Source organism: Lepidochelys kempii, chromosome 12, assembly GCF_965140285.1.
Source record: "Lepidochelys kempii isolate rLepKem1 chromosome 12, rLepKem1.hap1, whole genome shotgun sequence".
Lineage (NCBI taxonomy): Eukaryota > Metazoa > Chordata > Testudines > Cheloniidae > Lepidochelys > Lepidochelys kempii.
Window position 1 is genome coordinate 39,203,876 of NC_136391.1, and position 27,536 is coordinate 39,231,411.

The 27,536-nt window shown below is 61.0% G+C and overlaps 1 protein-coding gene across 6 annotated transcripts in view; it reads left to right on the plus strand.

The window, feature by feature from the left end:
• The window catches only part of ZFPM1 (zinc finger protein, FOG family member 1), a 127,255-nt gene extending 106,284 nt beyond the window's left edge, over positions 1-20,971 (plus strand). For 5 of the 6 annotated variants that reach the window (XM_073308173.2, XM_073308170.2, XM_073308171.2 and 2 more), the window contains 7 exons: positions 1,080-1,213; positions 11,385-11,487; positions 13,060-13,269; positions 14,139-14,363; positions 15,224-15,319; positions 15,784-15,933; positions 16,902-20,971. In XM_073308173.2, the coding sequence (XP_073164274.1) occupies positions 1,080-1,213; positions 11,385-11,487; positions 13,060-13,269; positions 14,139-14,363; positions 15,224-15,319; positions 15,784-15,933; positions 16,902-19,309 (3,326 nt within the window). In that variant the 3' untranslated portion in view covers positions 19,310-20,971. The remainder of the gene's footprint in view (positions 1-1,079; positions 1,214-11,384; positions 11,488-13,059; positions 13,270-14,138; positions 14,364-15,223; positions 15,320-15,783; positions 15,934-16,901) is intronic. The other variant, XM_073308174.1, reaches the window with a different exon arrangement.
• Positions 20,972-27,536: the final 6,565 nt, after the last annotated feature.

A 27,536-nucleotide genomic window follows, 5' to 3' on the forward strand; every position in this document is an offset into this window, starting at 1 on the left:
CCGGGTGACGTCGTCCTGCTCACGTCTGCACACCACAGTGGTTAAAAATGCCAATCGCCCGTCTGCACTAGGGGCCACCCTGGCTAGCGCCAACTGGCTCAAAAGTCGCACTGTCGACCAGGCCTTTCGGACCTGACCTTGCCTGATGCTTTGTGCCCTGGCAGCAGCACCGGGCTGAGCTGTGCACACCTGGTGCGGCTGCTGACGAGACAACGAAACTACTTAAAGAGTTTTGACTTCTGCATCGACGCACCTTCCGCTGTTGCCCACCACTACACCCCCAGCTCCTATCCTCCAGTGCTGCCACTTATCTGCGTCCACCCCTGCTCATCTCGTCGTGCTTTCCTGTGTGCGTTCAGCCTTCGCTTGAATCCCTTGATTTCAGCTCCACCCTCCCCATGTGTGTGCGATCTCTCCCTCTTTCAAAGTCATCCTGGTCCCTGTGACCAACCCAGTCCCCTCCGCTCCAGCTGCTGAATTGCAAAGGGCAGTTTGCCTTGGACCCAGAGGATATTTCTGTCCCCGTCTGCCCCCAGCTGTGCAGAACGCAAGCACTGTTGGGTTTTGTGCATTTCTATTTGTAGCAGCTGCGTATCCACGTGACACTCGTTGCCTCCCTCAGCCACACCTAGTTAGTCCCTAGACCTTTCCCGAGGGAATTGATATGTCGCTCAGATTGAAAGAGTACGCAGTGCCTGGTAAACAGGAAGTGCGGCTGGGTCCGTGCAGCAAAGCACCCAAAAGTTGATCCTTCTCTGAACCAGCAGAGAATCTCTTGACTCCACCAAACTGACCTGGAAATCTCCTGCAAACAGGCTCTGACGCTCACCTGCTTCCTGATGGGCTGCAGATCCCATGAGAAGTCAGTTACTTGTGTGTTTTTAAATCGGCGAGCAAAGGTCTGACTTTGTTCCTGTTTAACTGGGACCATTTGTAGTCTGGAAGGCGTGCAGCGCTCTTAGGTTGGGCTTGGCTTTGACGGGTTACTGCCATGCCCTTTGAATGCTGCCGGCTGTCGTGGGGCAGCAGGGTGAATCCAGGCCCCTCGTTCACCCTCCTCTTGTCCTCTCTCTCCCTAGATGAGCTGGAGCTGGTCGTGCTGGAGGGGGAGAGCAGAGTGCGTGCTAGGCGGAGCCTGCCAGAGGGATTGTCCTGGGGGCCGTACGCAGGGAATATCCACAGCGAGCCGGCTTCTCTGGGGCAGAGCGAGACGGTAAGAACCACTCTGTGCTCCCATTGTTTGGGTCCCATGCAGCCAGTTTGGGCAAGGTCTTCCAGGGCCTCTGTCCCTACCAAGAAGGACTAGCTCTGTCCCCTCCATGGAAGAACCACCCCTCGCGGCCCTACAGCACTCCAGGGGTTTCCTTTTCCCCCCTTCCCTAAACAAAAAATCCCATGAAACATTGTCTTACCCATGAACAGTCTCTGCATGGCTGTCGTCAATCTCACATGCTGTAATTCCGGGTTTCAGCCAATGGGAACTTTCAATCATTGTTTTAATTTTTTTTTTTTTTAATCAAACACTTTTCCCCACCAAGAAATCTAGGAAAAGCCAGCTCTGCCCAAGAGCTCCTGGCAGCTCCCCATTCTGCATGCAGTCCGCTAGACCCTCTCTAGGGAGAGGCCATTGTAACTGTCAATACGCCGTCAGCTAAGGGGTGCCAGCGAATTCTCTCCTGTTTGCTTATTTAAAATGGTGGTGGAAATGGGATGTAATTGGGACGTAAATCTCTTCCAAAGAGGAGGGGTCGGAAGGGAAAAGAGTGAGAGTTACAGGCAGGAGGAGTTAGTTGGCTCCAGATCTAGACTCTGGCAGGAATTTCCCTCCCTACCACAATTTATGCACTGGGGATGTGATGTTCCTCAGTGACTGACTCCGCTGGTATCTCCCTCCGCTCACACGCGCACACCCATCCCTTGGAGAAGCAACGTGGCTGATTTGCGCTTCAGTCTTCTGTGGTGATGGACAGTGCCTGGAAGATGTCTTCTTGTGGGGCATCGGTCGCCTCTTTGGAAGCCTTTCTTGCAAGGTTTAGTGCTAGCTGGGGCTGGCCAGCAATGTGGCCGTGGCAATGAGATTACTTGTCACTCACTTTGGCAGGCTCTTGAGAATTGCTCTGTCCCTCTGTGAGTGACCTAAAGGGGTTAACTTCTCATGCACGCACACCCCTTGAGAAAAGGCCTGGCCCAGTGCACAGGTCCGGTCAAGATGATGGATGGGGTGCGTTTGTTCTTGCTGATAAACCGTTACCACAAAGCCCTCCTGGTTCCGACCCCAAGCTGCAGTTTGGCACAAGGCCTAAAGTTTGCTTTTCCCACCGCACCGGCTGTCTCCGAGGCTTGTGCCTGCCTGAATCCCTTTTTCCCCAGTCCCTTCCAAACACCTTGGTGTAATTATAACACAAAGCCGAGGCCCCAGTTCCCTGGTGCCGAAATGTGGCCGTCCATGTGTGGGACGTGAGCTGCCATCTCTCCTGTTCTGTTCATCTCATTAATGCAGGGCTATATCACAGCAGCACCAGGCTTTAGAAGTGCGTTGATTAACAGACCTGTGATCTCTTTTGAAATCCCCGCTGGAGCTTCCTACCTACTGGGCTTAATTTCTGAATCCACCACTGTCAGTTGTACAGAGACCCAAGCCAAGCTTGCTCCGCCCTGTTGTCTCTCACTGTGCGTCATCCCCGCCCGTCCCCTCCACCCATTGTACTAACCCTCATCACAGACGTACTGTGAGGGAGCATTTCTTCTCTCTGCCCTTTGCTCTGCAGTACTCTTGGTCGGACGAGTGACGTTGTGATCATCCTGGCCAATTCCATAGGATGGTAGATCTTCCAGCCACGGCACAAACTTTTAGTAGTCTGCTTGGAAGCTCTGTCCGCACTTGCAGAATATGCCAAAGGCTTCCTTTAGGGTCTTGGGGACATCGGGGAAGGAAAGGCCCCAGGATCAGAGCAGCGCCCTGGGATTCGCCGGCTCCTGCAGATGACCACTATCCGTTGTTGCCTCCCATTCTTCAGCACGGGTCCAGATTCTGCAGGTGCCCTTGGCGCTTCGTAGGCTGGTAAACCTACAGATCCCTGCCCCCAGGAACCTACGCCTGTCTAGACCTGGGGGAATGTTGCAGAAGTGGCTCCCCAGCGCTCATTCACCTTTTCAAGGGCTGTGGCTGTCTCGGCCCCTGGTGCTCTCGCTCTCCGAGAGTCACCACTGGTAGGCGTGTGCGCTGCCTTCTCACACCAGGCTGCCACAGATGCAGGGAGAGGGGGGACCAGCCGGAGGGACACACCGGGAAACGTATCTGGCATTGGTGTGTGCCCGGAGGGAGCCAGGGGACCGGTGGGTGGGAGCTTCCTCTGCAGGTTTTCCCCTCCTGCTCTTTTAAAATGCCCCGGGCAAAGCTGCACAACAGGGCACCCACCCAGAATTCCCAAAGGGCTCGGTGATCGGCACACAGCTCCCAGTGAGGGTGCCACGGTGCGTCCCCGCAGCAGGGCTCTCAGCAGCACACGGCCCATTCACCGTGTCGGGCCTCTCTGCACACTTGGGCGCATCGGCCACCCCAGCCCTGCAAATACGCAATTGCGAGGTACTCGAAGTTCCGTTCATCCAATCAGGAAACTGAAACAGTGCCGTGTGACCTACGGCCGGGCGGAACTGTTCCCATTTCAAATAGCGACTGCTGGAGCCTCGCAGTGAAGTTTGTGAGACGATGTGGTTTTTCCATTGGACATGTGTCCAGTAGCTGCCAGTGAAGCTCATGGGAGCTGAGCCAGGCAATTCACACAAAAAATGGAGGGCCAAAGTCAACAAAGAGATTGCCCCATTCTGGCCCAGGGGAGGCTGGGAGCAGCAGGGATGACTGTAGGAGAACCTGGGATGCTTTGGTAACATACTCTTCTTGTCTCGTATATGGAATCTCGTGGTCCATATTTTCAAGCAAATGCATGCATAGCTGCCGGTTGAAGTTGCACATCCACCGTCTATTATTGTGTGTGCATTGTCGTGGTGCACATCTCTGACAGCGCAGGGCTTCTCTTCCCATCTGATGGAGCCAAGAGAGCCAGCGTTGAAAGGTTACTGGGGAGAGGGATGATCCTAATAAAGACCGCGGGCGCTACACAAAGATCAGTCTAAACTCCAAACAGTGTTTCTGCACAGAACTAGTACAAACACAGAGTTTGGAACCCAGTTGCCACTGGAAAATAAAGGAGCCAGACTCCCGACAGTGATGCCTTTCAGGAGGGCAGTCGTGGTGTCTCAGTTCCCAGGGGGCTGAAGGGACACGGGCCTTTGGGCTCGGGCTTGGTGTCCTACTTGATAGAGTGCAGGGATGCAGAGCAGCTTCACGCACTCTGTGGGTGTGGGCTGCAAATTCTAATCCTGACCCTGCCACTGACTCAGAGGGTGACCTCGGTTATGTCACTTCTCTGCCTCAGTTTCCCCAGGACTAATATTGAGATGATGCCCTTGACCTGCCCACATCAGGGTGCAATGTCTGAAGCTTTATGTATAGCTCCATGGATGGACGGTGCAACGAGTGTGTAAGGTATCATAAATACACATGGTGTGTGAGATGCGGGGGAGGGCGAGAGAGTCTCTGTAGCAGTTACGTGCTTTAATTAACCAAGCCAGGCTCCCTGGCTGTTAGTTACGAGGCTGAGCTGGGGAGCCTGTGGCTGTCGCGGTCCCCGTGGTACCCGTGTGCCCGGCCAGACTCTGCCCACTTTAGTGGACTGGCAGAGCCACCTGCCCAGCTCGCGCAGTACTAGAGGTGCCTTTCTGCTGTGGGGGGTTGATTCTGGTCGCCCCGGGAGAGCCGAGCCCTGCACTGGGCGCATGGCGAGGAGCAGCACAGAACCGCCGATGGGGGGCGGGTAGGAACATCCCAGTGAGTCACAGGCGGCTGCATCAACCAGTCGGGGGCAGCACTGGTGACTCCAGGGGGGCCGTGTTCCCCTCTCCTCTCTGGAAGATGGATCTGCAGCTTTGACCATTAGGCCGGGGAAGGCTGGTGGTTGGGAGACACAAATGGGAGCAGATTGGCAGACCTGGCATAAAGCCAGTGCCTCCAGGCCCCTGTCCCGAGTGTGCTCCATTCAGCCACTCATTATTTTGCCTGCATGGTGCCCACCATCTGCCAGGAGCTTACAGGCTCTGGGGGCTGGCAGCCTAAGAAGTATCAGCCTTTCTCCATGGACTGGGAGGACCAGGGGACAAGCCAGCTTGGAAGTGGGGTGCACAGTAGTGGATAAGCTAGCAGGGGTGGCTTGGCTTTCCCCCACCCCAGCCTCCTCTGATCCAGACAAGCTGCTGTGACGAGATGCCCTTGCTGCGGGATTGGGAGCCTGCTCCCAAGCCCGGGTGAAACCTGCCCAGCGAGCTGCCTGGCAGTGCCGTCTGTGCCCAGCCTGGCTCACTGGCAGCTCAGCCACTCCTCCGCGGGGAGGCGGATTCCCAGCTTACAGAGACAGCGCCATCTCCAGCAGGATGGGCTGAGGCGACAGCTGTGCCCTCGATGGATTTCCCTCCCAGCCCTGGCCCGACGCTGCGGGGGCTTGGCCAGGCCCCAGCTGAACTTGTAGCCCGACTATATCTTCAGAAGCTGGGAGGGGGCAGCGGGATCGTCCAGAACTTTAAGGTTCTTGCAAGAAATATTGGGACAAAGCGTCTTGGCTGTGTCTTTCTCTCTCTCTCTCTCTCTTTTTTAGCTCAGGCCCTGTTTATCTTTGCTGAATTAAATCCTTGATTAACCCTTATCTCTCCATTTCAGCGGCTATCTCTCCTTTGGCGCCGTATGTCCAGACACCCGGTACAGGATGATTGATTCCTTAAAGATATGCGCGGCTTTTCGGATACTTCATTTATTGTCTAAATATTTTTGCTCCCATTTCAGCAGCTCCCTTATCGAGCCGTGTTGATGATTTCCAGCCCTGCTTTTCTCTGCCGCTCGCCTCCCTTCCTATCTCTGCCCAGAGAACTGAGGAAGGAATCGCAGCTCCATCCCTGATAGCAACTATCGCCCTTCAGTCACTTTTCCTTTGTTGTTTTTGAGGAGGGGGGAGGAAGAATAAGGCATGGCCTCCCCGGAGCATCTGGTTACAGGCTGCCATCCTGCCCAGGGACAAGCCGCGGGGCCTGGCTTGTCCGTCGGGCTCTGATTGTGGTGCCCGACCTGCGGGAAGGCTGCTGGGATGACATCACCAAGGGGCGCCTTTGCTGGAGTGCACTTCCACAGGTTTCTTTGACCGATGGGCCTTGGGAACTCCAGGCCAGCCACGTTTCTGGGGCAGCCTGTGCTGATCCTTGAACTGACATCCAAACAGCAAGCGCTCTTAAGAAGGACTCCCTGATCCCCTCTCCTTGCTGCTGGAGGTGCACCACAAGCCGTCTCCACCGGCACCATCGCTGGCCAGGGCCGTCCGCTCAAGCTGTGCAAAGTGCAGCCCGGGCCAGCCCAACTTTCCACCTAATAATACGAACACCGAGCTGTGCTACGGACACGGGGCTTTTTGCCTGTCGATCTCCAGCCGCTGTACAAAGGAGGTCAGCGACAGCTGTAAAATGGGGAAACTGAGGCACAGAACAGGGCAGTGACTTCTCCAGAATCGGCCAGTGGCAGTGCTGGGACTAGAACCCAGTTCCCCGGAGTCCCAGGCCAGTGCTCAATCCACTAGGTGACACTGCCTCACCTCCGGCGCTAACGGGACGGGGCTCTCCCTTAGCAGGGCAAAGTGAAGTCCTGTGCCTTGTCACTGCCAAGTAACCAGCCTGGCTCACAGCCCCCCTGGAGAGGAACCCAGCTAGGGAGGGGTGGCCCGCTACCCCCATAGATAAAAGCCCTGGCATGTCTCCACTGCTCGAGTTATTCCTCTGCCTGGAGGCACAAGGAATCCAGGTGTCCCACACTGCTTATGACCCCTGTGCAGCAGCCCTGCAGGGCCAGCTCATGGGCCACCTCTATTCAGGCAAGAGGTCTGCATCACGGTGCCACCCAGCCGTCTGAGTCTAGCAGGGGGTTGGATCTAAGCCTGGACTCTGCTCCCCCACCAGGCAATGGGGGCACGGACTCCCAGGGACCCCCGAGAATGTTGCTGGCCCTGTTGGGCACAGGGGTGTCGTGACTATTGCCTGGACCAGTGCCCGTGAACCACAGAGCTGCCCAGCCCAGCTTTGAGGGCTCACCGGGCTGCTTGCTGTAACAGGGCCTGGGCCGGCCTCGCCTGCATCTTTATTCTCCTCTTCCTCCCCCACCCAGCTGCCTCCGTGCCCCAAAGCCCTGGGCAGCCTCCACCCAAAGTTAATGGCTAACTGGCGGGGCCGGTCCCTGCCCCCGGGGTGCCTTCTGGTGTCTGAGTGGCGGAGCAAGGGGTCGGTGCTGCCCCAGATAAAGCTCTGCGAGCGGATGCAGCGCAGATAGGGTTTCTGATGGTTATCGGGGCCGGTTCAGAATCTAGACACTGATCTCATTGTTAAGAGAAAAACAAGGAGGGTTGTGAGAGCCACTGGGCAGCTGGGGGGGGGACCGAGACACAGCATGGCGCTGTGACGGGGGTAGGGTGACCAGATGTCCTGATTTTATAGGGACAGTCCCAATATTTGGGGCTTTTTCTTATCTAGGTGCCTATTACCCCCACCCCCTGTCCCAATTATTCACCCTTGCTATCTGGTCACCCTAGACGGGGGCATGTGAAGGGGGAGCCATGCCAGGTGGCCAGCACTTATCAGTCAGAGGGGACTTGGGGCCTCGCTCCTCCCCGATCCCTCCCCAGCATTGTGCCAGGACATAAAGGGAGACCGGGCCTGGGCTGAGCCCTGCTGAATTTGTGGGGATGGGGGTGCAGGAAGGGGATGAGCCATTGAATTTGGCTGCAGTTCGACCAAACCAGTGTAAATATGGGGGCGGACTTCTCACAGGCAGGGGCTGCTCCTTGAACTAGCCCGTTCCCCTCGGTTCTGTATGTGCATGGCTGGTGCTTGGTCCCTCGGCAGCGGGGGTCACTTTGTGTGGGAGTATGGGGAGTAGTTCGTTATTGTAGGGTTACTTGGGAGCCGGGGTCGGAGGCTTACTGGGCTGGGCCACAGGGGTTGGTTTGGGGTCACTGGGCCGGGCTGTAAGGGACGGTTTGGGGTCAGAGGGTCACGGAGCCAGTTTGGGGAGGAGGGTGGCCCAGGTCACGGGGGCCAGAGGGGGGCTGGGCTGGGTCCTGGGGGCCAATTTGGGGTTGCTGGGCTGGGCTTCAGGGATCAGTTTGCGGTTGAAGGGTTGCTGGGCCAGGCCACAGGGGCTGGTTTGGGGTTGGATGGTCGCTGGGCCAGGCCGAGGGTGCTGGTTTGGGTCAGAGGGTTCCTGGGCTGGGCCGTGGGGGCCGGTTTGGGATCGGAGGGTCGCTGAGCCAGGCTGTGGGGGCCTAAGTGGGGTCAGAGGGATAGCTCAGTGGTTTGAGCATTGGCCCGCTAAACCCAGGGTTGTGAGTTCAATCCTTGAGGGGGCCGTGTAGGGATCTGGGGCAAAAATTGGGGATTAGTCCTGCTTTGAGCAGGGGGTTGGACTAGTGACCTCCTGAGGTCCTTTCTAACCCTCAGATTCTATGAATCCGTTGCCCAATACTGGCGGTGACCCCCCCCCCCATTTCCATACCCCGACCCGCCTCTCTGACCTTGGATTGCTCCAGGCATTACTTCTTTTTTTTTTTTTGGAAAAATATATGCAAAAAATTAGGATCCTTTCTGCACCATCAGCAAAAACCGTGTGTGCGTGTCTGTGTGTGTGTGTTTTTATCACGCTGGGAGCACTCTGCTCCTTGCGGTGATAAGGCCCAAACCGACCCAGCCTGTCAGTCGGAGTGTAAGGGTTTAGAAATATTGGGACGAATAATTAGATTTCATATCGTTACCGCAGCAGCCATCGAAGGATCAGGCAGATTTATTTTTTTCCCCCTCCTCTGCTTATTAATATTCATTAGAGACGCATGAAGGCAGAGCTGGTCTGAGGCCAGTCCCGAGCGGGGAGTGGGAGGCGGATACTGCTGAAGCCCTGACGCTTCTCCAGAGGGGGTGCACCCCAGGTGCTCGGGCCTCTTTCTTTCCCCTTCCAGAGGAGCTCCCCTTCTCTTTGTGAGCCCCCCGCCCTTCCCCAAGGGACACGACTCTTGCGGTGTGTGTTTGTGCTCTTCCCCTCCTGCACTGTCCTGGTGCTCACGCCACCGGTGGCCCAGCGTGGGAGCCAGCCAACCGGGTCCGGGACGATGCCACGAACCGGTCACCTGGGAGAAGCTGGTGTGTAACTGGTGGGGTGAATAAAGCTGGACTGGAAACTTGTGGGTCACTGGAGATGGGGCATCCCTGTGTCCCTCTGCCCATGCCTGACCCTGCTTTAACCCCACTGTCATGGGTGGGAGGGCGCTCCTTGGAACACTGCCAACTAGCTCTGGGGGTAGGGGGTCCCACATGTCCTGCTGGGCCTTGTTTCTGTGCACAGAGGTGGTGTCTTGGGCATGTTTAATCAGCGAGGGGTCAGCGTGACCCAACCACGTCTCCCCCATGCCCATGATGGCAGGGGGCGGGTTCTACAAGGCAGATGGCTGCCCCCCTGTCACAGCAGAGGGGAGGCATCGGCCCCGGTGCTTCATGGTCTGCTGTTGCCACCACGTGGTCTGTGCAAACGTTATCTCTCCCCCATCAGATTTACAAGGCCACGGCACTGCGTGGCATGTGAACCCGGTGCCCGTCGCTGTCTCCACAGGGATGCGGAGTTCTCTGTGCTGCCCACCCCTGCTAGCATCCTGCTAACACCAGGACAAGCGAAGACAATCCCTCCCTTCTCCATTCCCCTTCCTCCCTGCCCCCGTCACTGGCGCTCCGCCGAGGCCAGGGGTGATGCGAGTGTTTCCTGCGCAGGGGGCATGCGGGATTGTTAGACCCCGAGTTAAGCAGGAGAGGAAATAACATGCTTGTCAGTGCGAATGCAGAGCCCGCCAGCAGCATGTGGGGCCCGAGGGGCGGCTGGCCAGCGGCCTGGCCGGCACACCGCCGTATTGCTGATGCCGTAATGGCAATGGGCCAGGGGGAGGGGTTGATGTGTATCCATGTGCAGCACAGCTGGGTCATGCACGGACATACGTGAAGAGCTTTGAGGCCCCGGGCTCGCCTCGTGGGACAATCAGCAGGGCTGGCTCTGGGGAACGGAGCTGAGGTCGATCAAAGGGGAGGGGTTCCCCTGCCGCTCTGTGGGGAGGGCGCTGCTGGGAGCTGAGCCAGGAGAGCGGGGCCGAGAGGAGCCTGCTGACCGAGTGGAACGAGGGCGCAGGTGGGGGACTCGGGGCGGGGGCTCCACCCTTCAGTGCTGGGGCTGTCCTGATCCAATGCTCTGAGGCTCCTGCAACACGAGAGGACCCCAAGGGCTCTCAGGCCCCGCACATCTGTCCCTGTGTGATGCTGCGGCAGCGACTGGCCGATGCAAATGCTGCGCCGTTGCTGAGTGGTGACCTGGGCTGGTGCCTGGCTGCATCTTCGTGCCCAGAATGGCTTCAGACCCAGCTACTCGGGGCAGGGCGGGGTGGGGATCCCAAAGGTCTGGAGAACGGAGGGGCCTGGGTCAGGAGTGACTCTCGGGGATCGGTGCCATTCGGCCCCCAGACAAGAGGAGCTCGGTGGGGGGCAGCGTGCATGCGACAGCTCATCCTAGGGCTGAGTTCTGCGGCAAGTGGTGCGTACACGGGGCACGCGGGGGTGTCTTGCATGTACATGCGTGCGTGTATCCAAGCATGCCCATACCCTACCGTAAATACTCTTGTAGACGCTGAAATGTTTGACGCAAACAAGTCCAATTTTGAGTGGGTCATCTGGGCAAGTCAGTGCCCCCTCCCGACCGTCTCCTCCCCCAGCCTGTCTCCTCTTTACCCACCCCCAAGGCGTGGCCTTGTCCTGCTGCTCCGCACCCCCAGCTGCCTGGGGCTGAGCTTCCCTGGCAGTGTTACAGTGATGCTGGCAGGTCTCTGCATGCAGAGCTCTCCAGCTCCCTATGCTGGCCTGGCCAGTAGCTCTTTCTCCCCCACATCGATCTCCACAGAGCCCCTGAGTGCCTCTTCCCACACCTAGGCACCCCAGGAGGACTTGTGACAGCAGTTCCCACGTACAGCCTTGCAGTGCCCAGATCCTGCCAATCTCAACGCGAGACCTATGCTCCGCTCCTGGGGCCCTTCCCTCCTTCCTTGTGTCCCCCACTCCCAAGACCCCCGTGGCTGGGCTCTTACCACTGGGGCCCAGGCGAGTGGGTACCCCACAGAGGTAGCTGGGTCAGGGCTTGTTTTGCTCCATGCTGGGATGGATCAGCGACAGCCCTGCATTCATTCGCGTCTTCTCTCCTGTGTTTCCACTGTTGACAGAGTCCACTCGTGACACTGATGCTGGAAGACGAGCGCTGCTGGCTGTCCAGGCTGCCCCTGGTGTCCGGAGAAGCCGACGCCAACTCGGTGATCTACAGGAAGGGTTGGTATTATATTCACTGGGTAGCAAGCCACCTGGCCTCTTCTTGCACCTACCACATCCTGTCCACTGCGGACCTTTTGCGTTTAAAGGGCCAACATCACCCTGAAAATCAGATTTATTCCTCCCCACAAACACAGTCCTTCAGGCCAGGCTGCAGAAAGTAATTGGGGCTACTGCTAATCACGTCCTGCCCATGGCTTGGCTCAGGCAGGCAAATGAGCCCCCGTCAGTTTCACGCTCTGGTTCTGGTCACTGGCTGGTTCCCTGCTCCAGTCCACTCTCTGCCTGCGCAGGTTCGGGCTCTGTGCAGGAGGGCGTCAGCGGCAGAAAGCTGGCTGAGAGTGGAACTACTGATCCGTGCTATCGCAGCCCTGCTCACTAGGCTGTGCCACCGGTAGCCCAGCCCGGGCTCTGAGCGGCCCCAACGCAGCGTCCAGCGTGGGCAGGGAGCACGGCTCAGCTGTGCCCAGGGCGGCTGTGTGTGGTGCCAGCCACATGGCCACCGTCCTCTTTTACAGAGCCAAGGAGCTCGCTGACGCGCGGCCTGAGCGCGGCTGGGACGGAAGGCTCCTGGGATGAGAGGCGGCTCGTCTGTACAAGTTAGGGAGGGGACAGAGCTATTAGCTCCCATCTAGTCACCGTCCCATCTCTCCCCCATGCCCTACATCAGTCTCCCCCACTGTCTGTATTCTCCACTCCACGGCTAGAAGTCCTGGCGTCCGGGCAACTGTTCCCCTGGAGAGAGCCCTTCCTGATGGCTCCCTTGCATTAATGCCACCCCTTGGTCTGCAGGCTCTAGCCCGGCCGTCAGGCCATTAGAGGCTGGGCAGGGAGAAGTTCCGCCTGAAGTGTGAATAGGCCACTGACATCAGCTCAGCCTCAGCACGTGCTGACATTGCCACCTCCAGGCAATTGTGGGTATTACGAGCTACTGTACAAAGGCCGCCAAAACCCTTGGCGTCGGTGAACTCACCTCTCAGCGCTCGGCAATTTGTCTTGTGCGGACGGGATCAGAGGGTAGAACTGTTTTCCCAGAGCCCGTGCCTTGTGCTGGGGAGGCAGCTGTTTTGCGCCTTTAAAACAATCTGGCGTCCCTCATTTGCACGTCGTTATCCAGAGGGCTTTGCAGCCCCCGGCTCCTGCTTCATGGGCTCGCTGGCATTGGAGCTCCGAGCACACAGAGCTGGAGCAGCTTTGGGGGTGCCCACCCTGTTGGGGTCAGGCAGCCCCTGCAGTCACACTCGCCAAAAGAAGCTTGTTGGGGGCATCCATCCTCATGCTTCAGGGCATAAGTAGATCATCAGGTGGAGTCAGGAAGAAGTGTCCTCTCCTTGCACAGTGCTACACAGTAAGGTGCTATATGTGCTGGATTTACCCTTTCCTCTGGGGCATGCATTGTGTGCTACATTGGCCAGGCTCTCACAGTCATTGCACCATTGATCTGCCCCTAGGTGGAGAGGTTTTCTCTGTGCTCGTCTCAAGAGCGCACATCCCTTCCCGGCACTGAGGCAGAGGGCACTGGGGCGGGGCGATGATGCTCGGTGCCCCTGTAACCAAAGCTTTGCCTTCTAGGTGAATTGATCTGGTGCAAAACCACCCAGGCCATTGAGGAGAAGGAGCTGCTGAGCACCTTCGTTATGGCCGAGCCGCAGGGCCTGCCGAACCACACAGTGAAATCAGAACCCGGGGACTCCACCTACCCAGCCACGCTGCATTCGGACATACAGCTTCTGCCCCAGCAGGCAGGCATGGCAGCCATCTTGGCCACAGCTGTTGTTAACAGTAAGTCAGCAGCTGCCACCAGGCAACCCTGCGGGAAACGATCGGTCCTCGGCCTGGCTCCCGGCAGACGCCTGTCTGCATCACAGAATTCACCACCCCTGGAAAGGGGCTGTGGAGGGAGAAGGCCAGCAATATGGGGAAACAGATCATCCCCCAGCTTCATGCCATGAGCAGGGTCTGCTCTGGGTGCTGTTCCTAGCTCTGCCCTGGGCGATGCTTCCCCTAACACATGCTCAGGGTTTAGCTGATCGCCATATTTGGGGTCCGGAAGGAATTTTCCTCCGGGGCAGATTGGCAGAGGCCCTGGGGGGTTTTCGCCTTCCTCTGCGGCATGGGGCACGGGTCACTTGCTGGAGGATTCTCTGCACCTTGAAGTCTTTCAACCACGATTTGAGGACTTCGATAGCTCAGACCTAGGTCAGGGGTTTGTTACAGGAGTCGGTGGGTGAGATTCTGTGGCCTGCGTTGTGCAGGTCAGACTGGACGATCATAATGGTCCCTTCTGACCTTAAAGTCTATGACTGTAACTGGGCCTCAGTTTCCCTATCTCTAAAACTGGGTGGCACCTACCTCCCAGGGTTGGGGGTTGAATAGGGTCTGGGCAGGGCTCTGAGGCTGGGGGAGGCTAGAGAAGTACCTGCTTGTGTGAAGTAGCATTTATTTAACCCTTTCCACTAACTCCCGTCGGAAGGAGCGTGTCCCAGGGAGACGCACAGCCAGCCCTGACGCTGGGCTGTTCCCTAGGCAGGCTGCTCCATGACCCTGCTGGGCCCACCATGGCCAGGATCTGCCCTGGGCTCGGGGAAGGGGCCTAGTGATCACCCCTGCCCTGCTCCCCTGGTTTGTGGTAACGCAGTTTCCCCTGGCAGAGGACGTCTTCCCCTGCAAGGACTGCGGCATCTGGTACCGGAGTGAGCGGAACCTGCAGGCCCACCTCATGTACTACTGCGCCAGCCGCCAGAACTCCAGCTCGCCCTCGGTGGACGAGAAGCCCAAGGAGGCGTACCCCAACGAGCGCGTCTGCCCCTTCCCGCAGTGCAAGAAGAGCTGCCCCAGCGCCAGCTCCCTGGAGATCCACATGCGTAGTCACAGCGGTAAGGGCACCCCCTGGCAAGGGAGATGGGAGCTTCAATCCAGGCCGGGGGCCTGTGAGGCTATGGAAAGCCTTTAGCCTCCGGATCGTTGCGGGCAGGATCAAAGCGCAGGTCTGCGGGCCGTGAATTCTCCTGTTCCGCCTCCTGCTTTGCTCCCTAGCAGGGAGAGAGAGAGACCCATGTCAACCCATCGCAGCCCGTGCTGTCACTCATCCTCCCAGCCGTCGGCTGGCGGTGGCTCTAGCCGTTCCCAGCCCTGGCTGGGCGTGAGGGGTGGGCAGAGCCCTCCCTCCGGGGGGAAGAGGTGCCATGCTAGCGTCGCATGCCAAGCGTGCCGAAGCCCCGTGGAGCTGGGTGGAGCCCCGTCATCCCCGTTCTCAGAGGATTATGCTGAGATTTGGAAATTCTCTGCAAGCCAGAATTGTCCTTTCCCGTCCCCCGGCTGTGTGACGGCAGCCTCTGGCCAGGGGTGAGGGCAGCCAGCCCGTGACCCCTCTGCGCCCCCAGTGACAGCTTCCAGGGCTTGGCTCCCACATGCAGCCAAATAAGCAGCGAACCCATCGCATCCTCCAGGGGCAGGGTGGGGCGGCCCCACTGGGGAGCTGTCAGTAAGCTCTCTGGAGATGCCCCACCACTGCACGGCTGTGTGTCCATCTTTAAGACTGGGACCTCCCAGTCGTCCCCCTCAAAGCCCTGAGACCCACACGCCCGCAGTCCCCCTGCTCCCATTCTCTCCCTGGCCGAGCAGGCTGCACTGCATTGCAGCTCCCCGCTGGGCTGGGTTCTCCGTGCTCAGGCTCCGGCTCCGATGGGGGCAGGGGGGCAGCGCCTGGTCTCACGCCCATCCCTCTGCCTTTCAGGGGAGAGGCCGTTCGTGTGCCTGATCTGCCTCTCCGCCTTCACCACGAAAGCCAACTGCGAGCGTCACCTGAAGGTGCACACGGACACTCTGAACGGTGGGTCCCTCGGCCGGGCTCCAGGGCGCGGTGTCCCCAGTGGCCGGCTCGCCGCGGCTCCATCACCATGCAGCAGGGAGCGGCACGCTGAGGCTCTGCTTACCGACGGGCTGGGGAGGGAGCCCAGCTTGGTGGGAGCAGGGTGTCTCCCGTTCAGACCGGGACTCTCCCCAGCTGGAAAGACGGACAGTACGGTTCCCCTGCCCCGGGGCTCGAGCCATGCTGAGTGCCAGTGGGAATGTCGACCCTGCAGACAGACCCCAGCTAGCAGGGAGCCCGGGTACGTGCTCGAGCGGCTCGCTTAGGCTGTGCCTTCGGAGCGAGCTCGCCCCAAGGCGCGCTGCCATCACGCCCCCTAGCTGCAGCACGGCCAGACCCCCGGGCACGCTCGCGGCTGCTGTGAAGCTCGCTGGCAGCGATGGCCTTCACAGTTCTTCCTCTCGCTGTCGTTCCGGTGACTGCAGGCATCTGCCACAGCTGCGGCTTTATCTCGACCACCCGGGACATCCTGTACAGCCACTTGGTAACCAACCACATGATCTGCCAGCCAGGCTCCAAGGGCGAGGTGTACTCCCCTGGGCCCGGGCTCCCAGCTGCCAAGCCGCTGACACCAGGTGAGTCCCCCCGGGCTGTGTCGCCCCTCTTGTGCCGGGCCCTGGCATGCCCAAGGGTGGCAGAGCTGGCCTTGGTCTGCCAGGGATGGGGAGCCCAGAGGCATTGATGGGCATCAGTGCTGCTGTTAAACTGCCTGGTCCCTAGCCAGCCTCTTCTCCAGCTCTTCCCCAACTCTCTGGGAGTAAGGCTGCTGTCTGGTTGTGTCAGTTGTACCCAGGGCCGCTGGAGCTTCTGGCTTGGGCTGGGGTTCCCAGGCTGGAATTGCCTTGTTTGCTCCATGCCAGTGGGGACAAAGGGCTGGCCCCAAACTGGATCGAAAGTGCATCTGTGATCACCCCAGATGGTGGGGGTTGTTTGTGCAGAACCTCTCTGAAATTGAAACTGACTAGCGAAGCAAACGATCCACACAGGTGGCCCTGGGAAATGGCCCCTGCCCTGCCCTGCCCTTGTGATTCCCTACAGAGGCTTCCAGGGGACAGGAGATCTGGGACTGGTGTCTCAGCTGCCAGACGCATTTAACTGCAGGGCTGACACAGACTCACAGGGCTCGAGTCACCTACTGCTGGCACAGGGGGTCATTTGCCCCTGCCCCACCCCCCCAGGTCCATGGGAACTCTGGCGCCCTGAGGCAGCGTTGGCCCTGGGGCAGGGCAGACGTTTGCCATCCAGACAGGCGCGTCCCACAGGCCCCCTGCTTGTGCCCCTTGCCAGGCAGAGCTGTCCGCTCCAGGCCCCCAGCACGTAGGGCTGGGTCACTGAGCGCCGGGCACTCGCTCCAGATGGGATCCGGCAGGGTGGGAGGGAAAGGGGTGAGGGAGGAGACTCTCCTGGCCCTAAGAAATGCTGCTGTGTGGGCTGGGCCTGTGGTTCCTGCCCTCTGAGGGGGCTTGGGCAGGGCATGGGGCCTGTTCTGCCTGGCCAGGCCCTGTGACCACACTGATGCCCCCCATTCCCTCCCCGCCGACAGGTCCAAGCCAGCCGAGCGGGACCCCCATCCTGAAGTGCAGCCTCTGCGGCTCCGTGACCGACAGCCTGGCCAGCCTCCGGCAGCACATGGTCCTGCATGGCCCCCTGCCCGCTGTCCTGGGAGGGGCAGAGCCCACACCAGCCCTGGCACAGCCGGAGTCCCCTGCCAACGCCCCGGCGGCAAAGCCGTGCCCGGCGGACGAGCTGGAGAACGGCGAGGCCAGGCCCCCGCACACAGAAGGCTGCCCCTCAGCCTCGTCTTCCTCGGGCGAGGCGGCACCACCCCTCAGGATCAAGGAGGAGCCCACGGACGGCCCCGGAGGGGAGGTGGAGGCGGCCAAAGGCAACCCCCTGGCGGAGCCGGCTGCCAGTCCCAGGTCGGAGCCAGAAGCCTCCTCTAGGGCCTCGTCCCCGCACAGCCTGCCCTCGGTGAAGGTGAAGTCGGAGATCGCCAGCCCCACGCCAGGGTCTAGCCCGGTGCCCAGCGAGCCAGGGGTGGGCGCAGCCGGCGGCAACGTCTTCCTGCCCCAGTACATGTTCGGCCCCGAGGCCGCCGTCGTGCCCCAGGCCTCCGAGATCCTGGCCAAGATGTCGGAACTGGTGCACAGCCGGCTCAAGCAGGGCCACGGCACGGCGCCCCTGGCCCTGTACCCCAGCACCCCGCTGCCCAAGGGCGCCACCTGCTTCGAGTGCGAGATCACCTTCAACAACATCAACAACTACTACGTGCATAAGCGGCTCTACTGTTCCAGCCGCCGTGTGGCCGAGGGCAGCCCGCCCGGCGCCCGCAAGGCCAAAGCCACGCCCGCCACGCCCCAGGGCCCGGCCACGCCCGGGGCTCTGCTCTCAGCCCAGCCCCCCGCTGCCGTCGAAGGCCCGGGGCCGGCCCCGCAGGAAGGGGAAGCCGAGAGGGACGCCAGCCCGCCTGCCCCTGCCGCGGAGGCCAAGCCGGAGATCAAGGTGGAGGAGGGCTCCCCCGAGGCGGATGGGGCGGGCCGGGCCAGCGAGGACAGCCAGAGCCCCAGCAGCTCGGTGGACGACGCGGACGACGACCCCAGCAAGACGGTGTGCGAGGCGTGCAACATCCGCTTCAGCCGCCACGAGACCTACACGGTGCACAAACGCTTCTACTGCGCCTCGCGCCACGACCCCCCCCTGCGCCGGCCCAGCGCCCCCAAGGTGCCCTTCCTGCACCAGCCCGTCCGCACCCGCAAGCGCCGCAAGCTCTACGAAATCCACGGCGCTGCCAGCCCTGCCCTGGGACCGGCCCACCCCCTGGCTGAGCAGCTGGCGGGGGGCACCCGGCCCGAGGTCCCGCCCATGCTGTCAGCTCTCATCTCTGTGGCTAAGGTCCAGGGCGCTGCCCCCTCCCCCAGCTCCAGCCCCGATGCCGACGGCCCCATTGACTTGAGCAAGAAGCCACGGCTGCACGGCGAGGTGCTGCCCGCCTCGCTCCTGCCCCTGGCGGACTACCACGAGTGCACAGCCTGCCGCATCAGCTTCAACAGCCTGGACAGCTACCTGGCCCACAAGAAATACTACTGCCCCGCCGTGCCCCTCCAGGCCGGCACCCTGGAGCAGCTGCACAAGATCAAGGGGGCCGTGCCACCCCCCTTGAAAGGCCGGGGCAGTGGAGCCCCTGAGAATCCGGACATGCCGGGCGAGGAGCCCGATGGGGTGCGGGTCAAGGTGGAGAAGGCGGTGTCGTCGGTGAGCCCCGGGGTCCTGGTGGCCAAACCGCTGGCCCTGCCGGCCACGTACCCCTGTGCCTCCGGCGTGGACTCCGTGCAGCGCTACGGCACCGCCAAAGCCCTCCACCTCTCGGGGGCCAAGGTCCCGTTGGCCGTCTGCCCCTACTGCCCACTCAATGGGGCCGTCAAGGGAGACCTGATCGAGCACTTCCGTAACACCCACGGGCTCTTTGGAGCCAAGCCAGGGGCAGGCCCCGGACTGCCAGAGGCCGTGGCCCAAGCTGCCGCCAGGACACAGGCCGGCTGCGCTCCAGAGAGCAGCCTGCCGCCTCTGCCCACGGCCTCCCCGCCCCAGCCCCTCACCAGGCTCCGCAAGGACAGCTTAAACGGCAAGGAGCCCACCGCTTCCTCAGCCTCCAACGGCAGCCCCCGGCCCGCCGGCTCCCCCCGGCCCAGCCTGCCCCTCTCGCCCGCCGCCCCTTTGACCATGTCACCGGCGCCCGCGGCTCCGAGAGAGCCTGGGCCCACGCCCGCCGCCCCGCCCGGCTCCACGGACAAGAGCGTGCAGACCGCGCCCAGCAAGGCCCTGCCCAGCCCCAGCCCCAACGGCAACCACAGATACTGTCGCCTTTGCAACATCAAGTTCAGCAGCCTGTCCACCTTCATCGCCCACAAGAAGTATTACTGCTCCTCCCACGCTGCCGAGCACGTCAAGTGAGCCCTGCCCCAGCCCAGCTCGGCAGCCTGGCAGGACGCCCCGCGGCCGTCACCCGCCGCTCACGCCCCGCGGCCGCTGGCTGCGGCCCAGCGATGGGTTCGAAAGCAGGACTCGCCCCAAGCCAGGGCCCTGCAGGAGGCTGGAATGGGGAGGGGGGGGGTGATTGCACAATGGGTACAAGTCAAACGGCTCTTCTGAAAGTGTCCCCTGAGGCTGAGAGAGGGACACACCCGGCCTGCGCTGGACCCTTGCCCATGGCTACCCACTGCCCCCCGTATGTTACAGAAGCTGGAGGGAGGGAGTGTTCCCTGCTACCGTATTTTTGTGCTCTGGGTTGTATATGTCTAAAGGCAGCCCCCCCTCGCCCACCTTCTCCCCCACACACCCGCCCACAGCAGGGGTCTCGTTCTGGCTCGGTGCTGGTTCTGCAGCATGGGCTGCCTCCCTGCTCCCCAGCCCTGGCCGATGCGATTTTCTAGGTTTGGGGGCAAATTTGCAGAAATTCAATTCTCTCCTCTTCCCTCCCCTCCCCCGGTCCCAGGCTTTGCTCCAGCCTCTCACAATCAGCATCCAACAGGCGGTTTGGCACTTCGGTTTGGAGATGGGGAAACTGAGGCACAGATCCTCTCCCAAGGTCACGCAGGGAGCTGGTGTTACAGCCGGGAGGCAGCCCAGCTCCCCTGACTCCCAGCCCTGTGCTGAGACCTCCTGGCCAGTCCGGCTCGTAAATAGCCTGTTGGAATAGCAGGGGGTGTTGGCAGCACAGGGCAAGGGGGTTTGAGCAGAAAACCCTATGCCAGCTTGTGTCCCTCGGGCCCAGAAACCCTTATGGGGAGCACCAGCCTCATTCTCCCCTTTGCCAATCCCTTGGCCGCTGGCTGAGAGCCTTGCGCCAGCATGGGCAGCTCAGGGAGGCTGCCTGGCACCTTTAGAACAGCACTGGGCATCCCCAGGTGCCAACTTCTTCCACATCCACCTGAATGCCTCTACCGGTGCCCAGTTGCTCACCCACTCTGTGTGCAGCCTTGGTCCCCGGGCTGTGCCCCTGGGCATGGGGGCAGTCCTAGGGCACGTCCCCGTTGGCGGTGGAATCCTGCCCCAGCTGCCCTTGGGGCCCCAGTGGAGTTGGTGGAAGTTTTGCCCGGGCAGAACTAAGGCCTAGGATGGGGCTGGAGGTATTGACGGCTCTTAGCGCCTGCTGGGGTGAGGGCAGGCTGGTGAGAGCGCTAGGCCGGTCTCTCAGAGCTAGCAGGAGAGAACAGGAGTCTGGGCAAATATCCCCCTCCCCACCTGCCTGCAAACTCCCTCCCTTCTGTAAGGGGCTGCCCTGGCCAATGCCACCTGCACAGCACGGCCCAAGCAGTGGTGCCTGGATTCTCCTTTCCGGGAGCCCGGACAAGGCCATCCAAGGATGGTGGCTCACAGACCCCTCCGGCCAGGCACAATTCCTCTTTGGATCCACCCTCTGGGTCTTTTCTCCAGAGCTCCCTGCATCATGTGTGCGCCCCTCTCTCATCCCCCATCGAGCCTGGGCCCCGGGGGGCGTATGTCAAACCGACGGGGACTGGAACAAGAAACAAGACAGCACTGAAGTTGAGAATGAAGCCTACACATGGGAACTTGTGTGTATAAGCGTGTACATAAATAAATATGTCTAATGAACCCGTGTCCACCTGTGTGTGTCCAGAGGGGCTCGGACAGCGTGCTCATGGATCACCTCCTGGGCCATGTGCGTTGCCCGAATCGTTTGGTGTCTGAGCCAGAGCGACAGAGGTCAAAGCAGGGCTTGGCTCTTGTGTTTTTAGCTGGAGTAGCCCCTGGTTCGGTCCCCAGTGTGTTGGCCAAGCAGGCAGCTGTCACACCTGCCTGTAGAAGTGCCCCGGGTGGTGTCCATACCTGGAGCAAGGCTGCCCTCAAACCCAGACGGGGGCTGTCTAACATGCCTGCTCTTTGCACATATATAGGTGGGGAGCATTGATCACGTGACACTAACTCTTCACCATGTGAGCGGTGCTGGTTACCCCACAGCACTCGAACCAGGATGGAGGAGGGGGAGCTTCAGAGCCCCGGTGAGTGGCTGCCACTGGGGAGGGAAGGGGCTGCAACATCAGCAGGGATGGGAGGGCAGAAAGCACCTACATCCCCAGCCTTCCAGCAGTTAAAGGAGGAGGCCCGATGGTTTAGATCCCTTTGAAAGGCATTTGATCACGGTTGCTGGGATCCTTCTGCCGGCTTAGCAGTAACGGGTAGAGCTGCTGGCAGGGGCAATTGTATGCACTCCCCTCCAGTGCTGGAACGCCAAGGCACTGGATGAGGCGGGGTTGGGGGAACCAGACAGCGATACTGATGTGAAACAGGCAGGATGAAACTGACTAGGGTAGGGTGGCTGGCCCAGATGCTAAATGGGGAGGACCTTAGAATCCTCAAAATGTGCCAGCAGAACCCCAAAGCCGGGCAGGCAAAGCATCCTCCTCTGAGTCCAGATGGGATCTCCCTTCCTCCTCCAGCTGACTCTAGGGGTTAGCTGCATTGCCAGCAAGAATGCGCTTTTTTCATTTTTGCAGCTACAGCCTGATTTGTTTGTGCAGCACTGTCCGCCTTCAGGGCCTGTTTTATGGGGTGAGGGATTGCTGGGCTGGACGCCGCCCCTTCCAAACCAGCTCATGCCCCTGCACAGCCTGCCAGGACTGGGCCAGAAGCTGCCCTTGCTGGAACGTCCCTTCCACAAGCTCGCTCTGCTATGACCATGGCCAGGGCTGTGCCCGCTCAAGCCATTGTGCCCAGTAGCAGTTCACACTTCTGGCCACAGGGTGGCAGTTAAGTCATGCCCGCAGGAGGGCTGGGGGCATGCTGGCGTGGTCGTAGCTGGGGCGCGTTTCCTTATCCCCCCATCCAGCGGGCGCAGGGCCTGCAGGATGGTGCCTCAGGTGGGGGTCAGGCCCACTATGGCTCGCGTGCATAGGTAGGGCAGCATAAGTGGCCTTAGCTAGACCTCGGCGCTCTGCTGCAGCAGCCAGGGGAAGGGGCGGCTGGCCACCCTCGCAGCCCATTGCCTCTTGAGATGCTGTCCCCTGCCAGGAGGCGGGCTCGGCCCTGGGCTGTCTTGGAGTCTGTGCTGCAAGCCCGGGTGCCAGGGCAGATGCAAGGCCCTGCAAGGAATGGGGCAGGGGTGACCTGCACATACGTGCTCCCGCCTTGCTCGCTGACCAAAGGGAGTCTTTTGGGCACAGCTTCCCACGAAGGGCGAGCGACAGGAGAGGGCAAATGCTGCTCAGGGCGCAGCTCAGACGGCTGGAGGAGAGGTGGCTGAGAGAGAAACAGGTGGCTCTTCTAGCTGGTGAGGCTGCGGGGAAGCAGGCTGCTGGGGAGGGACAGAATCGGCTGGTGCAAGGGAGCTGAACAGAGACAATGGCTGGAGACTGGGGTCGTGCAAACCTAGCACACCTGCTCAGAGTGCAGCTCAGCGCCAAAGCAGGGAGGACTATATTGGTGCCTCAGCCGTAACCAACCTCCTCCCTGGGCTGAGGGGGGCCTGGCGCCATAGCACAGGGGTTAGAGCAGTGGTCTCAGAATTCAGGGGTCGCAGGTTTGAATCTTGCTGGGGCCACTGCATGAGTGCAGCTCTCTGGCAGGGCTGCAAAGAGGTGACGCTTGCCCAGCAGCGGTCCTGACGGATTAGCGGGGTTCTCAAACAGGGGATTGCCCCCCTCAGGGGTCGTGAGCTGTTACATGGGAGGTCGCGCTCAGGGCCTTGCTGTGTGAAAGGGGTCACCAATGCAAAAAGTTGGAAAACCACTGGATTAGACCCAGGGTGCTGCAGACCTGGGACTGCTAGAGGGAGCCGTGGGCTGGGATCTTGGAGAGCAGGAAGAGCTGGTTTTCCAGCTGGCAGGTGCTGAACTGGGAGCTGCGTGCTCTTGACCATCTAACCCAAAGGATCCAGCCGAGTCCTCAGCCCACTGCATGGGCCTGCTCACAAGGGCCATTGCAACAGGCCTCTGGAGAGCAGCTGTTCCACACGGGGAATCACCCCAGGGCTGATTAGCCAGCACTCGCTCCCCCCCCCCCGTGAATAGGCTTTTGTGGTAAAGAGCAGGGCACCACAATACACTTCCCCTTCACACACACAGGCGGAGGGAGGGCTGAGTGGCAAAGGCAGGGGGGAGGGAGAGGAATTCTGAGCCCCTGCAGGGCAACTTGTGCAGGTGCTCTGGGTTTGTGCCCATCCGCCCGCACGGCCGCCAGAGAGGGGTTTGCATTTGGATGGTAATGGAGCACTAATCAAGGAGCGGGGAAGAGGCAGGGGAGATAAGAGGGGCTCAGCCCCAGAGGGAGGTGCAAAGGTCCACTGCCCTGCTCTGGGGCAGCCCACCTCTGCGTGGACTCGCTTTTGCCCACCACCGCCTGCCCCAGGAGGTGCTGCCCGCGAAGCAGTAACTGCTCCCAAGAGGTGCTGCTGGTTAGGGGCTCTCACTGGGATTTTAGCCCCAGCCCCAGGTGGAAGGAATGAGTACCAGGGTCATGGCTGAGGGCACAGGAGATCAGGATCCAGGCCTGTTGGTGGAGACGGGGGCAGCCAGGGGGAGGGAGACTAGATGTGGGCATGGGGGGGGGGGTCTGTTAAAAAGTAGGGGACCAGCCAGGAAACAGCCAGCGGCATGGCCTGGCCAGGACAGGCCAGGCCATAGGATGAGCCCCTAGGAAGGGAAGTCAGGGCTGGTTGAGTCACAGGCCAGCTGGTCCCAGGGCTGGACGCAGGTAGGAGATGATGGGTGCAGGTTCCCCTCACGGCTGCACCCTTGTGAGGTGGGGCAGTCACCCTGTCACCAGGGAAGGGCCTGGTTGGGGTCCAGAAGGGCTGGAAGCCAAACCCAGGAGAAGGGGTGAAGAGGCCATGAAATGAGGACAACCATTGCGGGGAGGGCTGTGCCCGGTGAGACCCAGGGAGAAGAAGACTGGCCTTTCGGACTCTACCAACGCCAAGGCCTTTGCCAAAGGGCTCCTTGTCCTAACGATGCTGAGAGCTGGAGGGCCGCGGTGGGAGGGGAGCCAGTGAATTGACTGGGGGGAAACTGAGGCAGCAGATGGGCCCAAAGCCAGACCAGGCCGTTCCCCACCACAGGGCCAAAAGCAAAACCTGCCACCATATTGTTCCACTCCGTGGTGTGGGTACAACAGCCGAGGGACGGGCGTGGTGCTAAAACCCTCTCCCTTATGCTGTGATAACGTCCATGGGGGGGCGGTTGGGTCTTTGCCGGGGGTGGGGTGGGGGACAAGTAATTTGATTTAATGGCAATATGAAGTAGCAAGGCATGGCCGGACACCACCCGTGCGTGTCCTGTCCGTGGCTGGGTGGGCCAGCAGCCCAGGTCCAGGCCCCGGGTGGCAGGGCCGGCCCGCCCGCCCGTGGTGAGGGCTCAGGTACGCTAGCAGGGCAGCGTACGCGTCTCCCATCCCCGTGGAGCTGCCAGTGCACCACAAGGGTCGCACGACAGGGCAGGGGAGCAAAATCCCCCAGGCTGCGACTCGACCGGACAGCACCACGCATCCGCTCGCAGGCAGAGCAGCCAAGGGTGGAACAGGGACGGGGCCGGCTTGGCAGCCAAGGTAAGTGGCCAAGAGCTGGTGAGCGCACCGGCCATCTTGTTGCATGGATTTAAGAAAATATTACACCTCTTTATTACAATGGTGCCTCCGCCCCCCCCGCCCCGCTGTGTGAGACACTGTGTTTGTGCCATGCATTAGACAGCCCCTGCCTTCAAGAGCGGCCGATCCCAGCCCCCAGGGTGGGGAAAGGGGGCGTGCACACCAGCAGCGTGAACCATGGGATGGCAGCCAAGCGCGTGGTCCCCCCCGTGAGCTTTGGGGGGTGGGTTTCGGTGGGAGGGGCTGGCGAAATGGCGAGGAAAGTGAAGGGCGCGGGGACCGGGAAGGGACGAGGGCGAGGTTCAGAGGAGAGACGCTGGGATGGAGGGAGGGGGCTGGAGCAAGCTGCTGATCGGCCCCGGGCAGCGAAAGGGGAGTTTGCCGAATGGCGGAAGGGCCCTGACGTACTGGATTACGGAGCCGTGGCAGCAGTGAATCGGAGGCAGCGTCGCTGCTGAATCGACCTGCGTGCACTCTGAGCGCTCAGCGGCCTAGGTGGCACCCGTGGTCTGTGCCCGTGGCCCGCGGGGAAGCGTGGGGGTCATGGCATCCACTGCCGCCTAACGGGGACAGAAGGCAAGGCCTGAATAGCACCACTTTCCCGACGCCAAACACACGGGCTGCCCCCCACATCCCATTGCGGTGCCTCGCTGGCTCCAGTTAGCAGGGGGATGAGCTGAGGCCAGAGGCGGGGGGGGGAATATGCCCATGCAGGTCATTGACGGAGCTGGAGTAGACCCCAGGCTTCCTGAGCCGGTCCCCCACGCTAACCACTAGGAGAGCACTGGGCGGAGGCAGCCCGGCAGTTACTGCCCATCGCTGTTCCGGCGGGACCCTTGGCCCCTGCTGGCCCAGGTGACAAGGCCCCTAGGCAGCCTGGCGCTGATGTCACAGGGATCTGGTTCTAGAAGAGCGGGCCATTGGGAGACACTGGCTGGACTGGGAGGGGAAGGAAGCCGCTCCCAAAGACTGGGAAAGGGCAGATGTTATAGGGACTGGATTGCCCCACGACTAGCTGCTGTCACTGCCCCCCCGGCGGGGGGGGCATGTGCTGGTAAGACCCAGCTGCTCCCATATCCCAAGCCACAAACTCCCCTCCAGCCTGGAAGCGGGAGGGGAGCGAAGCAGAGGGGAGAAGGAGCCCCCAAGGAAGACGTGGCTCTGGCTGGTCGCGCCTGGCTAGAGCTGGGGGTGGCTGGTTTGGGGCTAGTCAGTCCCGTCCTCATTGCCCCCGGGAGATGGCGAGGCAGGAGCGCAAAGCCCCGCTGGCTCGAAGGGCAGAGGCTGGCAAAATGCAACCAGGCGCCAATCTTCCTGCCCCGGGAGCGTCTGCCCCAAAACCCACCTAAAACGCATCATCCGGTCACCGAGGGGCAACCACACTGCCAGCACCTGCACCCGGAGCCAGGAATGGCTGCAAAGCAACGGGGGTGTCCTCGGGGCCGACTGGGATCCCTCTGTGGAGGAGGAAGGCTTGTGTACGGCAGGTTCTCTGACCCCAGCCCGCCAGCTTCTTGCAGGGTGGCCACACCACCCTCCCCAAACCCTCGCTCTGCAGCAGAACCGCCCCCGCTCCACTGCCCAGGCCTCCCGTCGCAGAGATGGGAGCAGCCCAACCCAGGCGCTTCCCACGGGGCTAGGTCCCCGTGCGCACTCCCACCGGGTGCTAATCTCTGTCCATGAGGGTGTGTAGAGACTTGGAACACCCTGCCGCCGGCACTGGGTTCCCCTGTCCCCACCCTGTCCGTGGCAGGGAATCTCCCACTGCCAGCGGGGACCTGCCTGGCTGGAGTCCAACCCAACAGCCAATGAATGGTTTTCAGTTAGGGCTGAAGGCAGCTCCATCTCATCAGCCCATGAACATTCACCCTAGGGCTCTTAGGCCCTTAGAGAGCTGGTGGGTTTGACCGATCCTTCGGCGTTCAGGAGCAGGCAAGGGGAGATGGGCCATGTACCCGTAGGGCAGAGTGGATGATCCCGCTCAGTCTCTGTTCTGTTTCCTAGGGGTGAAACAGCGCCCCCATGGAGCAGAGCATCACGGCGAGGCTGGGCTGCGTTCAGGGCCAGATCCACGTGGCCAGGGCCAGGCTGAAAGCCAGCCACGAGCAGGCTCAAGTTGAGCTGGCAGCTGCGCAGGCCGAGCTGGTGGCTGTCCTGAATGAGGTGAGTCCCTCACAGGACCTGGGGATGAAGGCCACACGGGATGTGGCGAGGGAGAAGCAAAACCGGGGTGGCTTTGGGCCCAGCCAAGTGGCCAAATCCACAGACAAGCTCCAGGGCAAGGGGGTGAGGCCGCTACACGATGGCGCAGGCGAGCCACAGCAGGACCAGACCACGCCTGTGAAACGTCCCCTGTGGGACCAGCTGCAGGCCCCACAGGAGCAGCTGGAGGTTTGGGGCATGGCTGTGGGGAGGCAAAGCTTCCCTGGGCCCCGAGGACCAAGAAGATTGGCTGGAAGACCAGGAAGCTGGGCTGGAAGACCAGCTAGTTGCCCAGGAAGGAAAAGAAGGGGCAGTGGGAGCATTGTAATGCTAGACACTATTAGAGAAGGAGCAGCCAGGTGCACAGGAAGGGCTACCA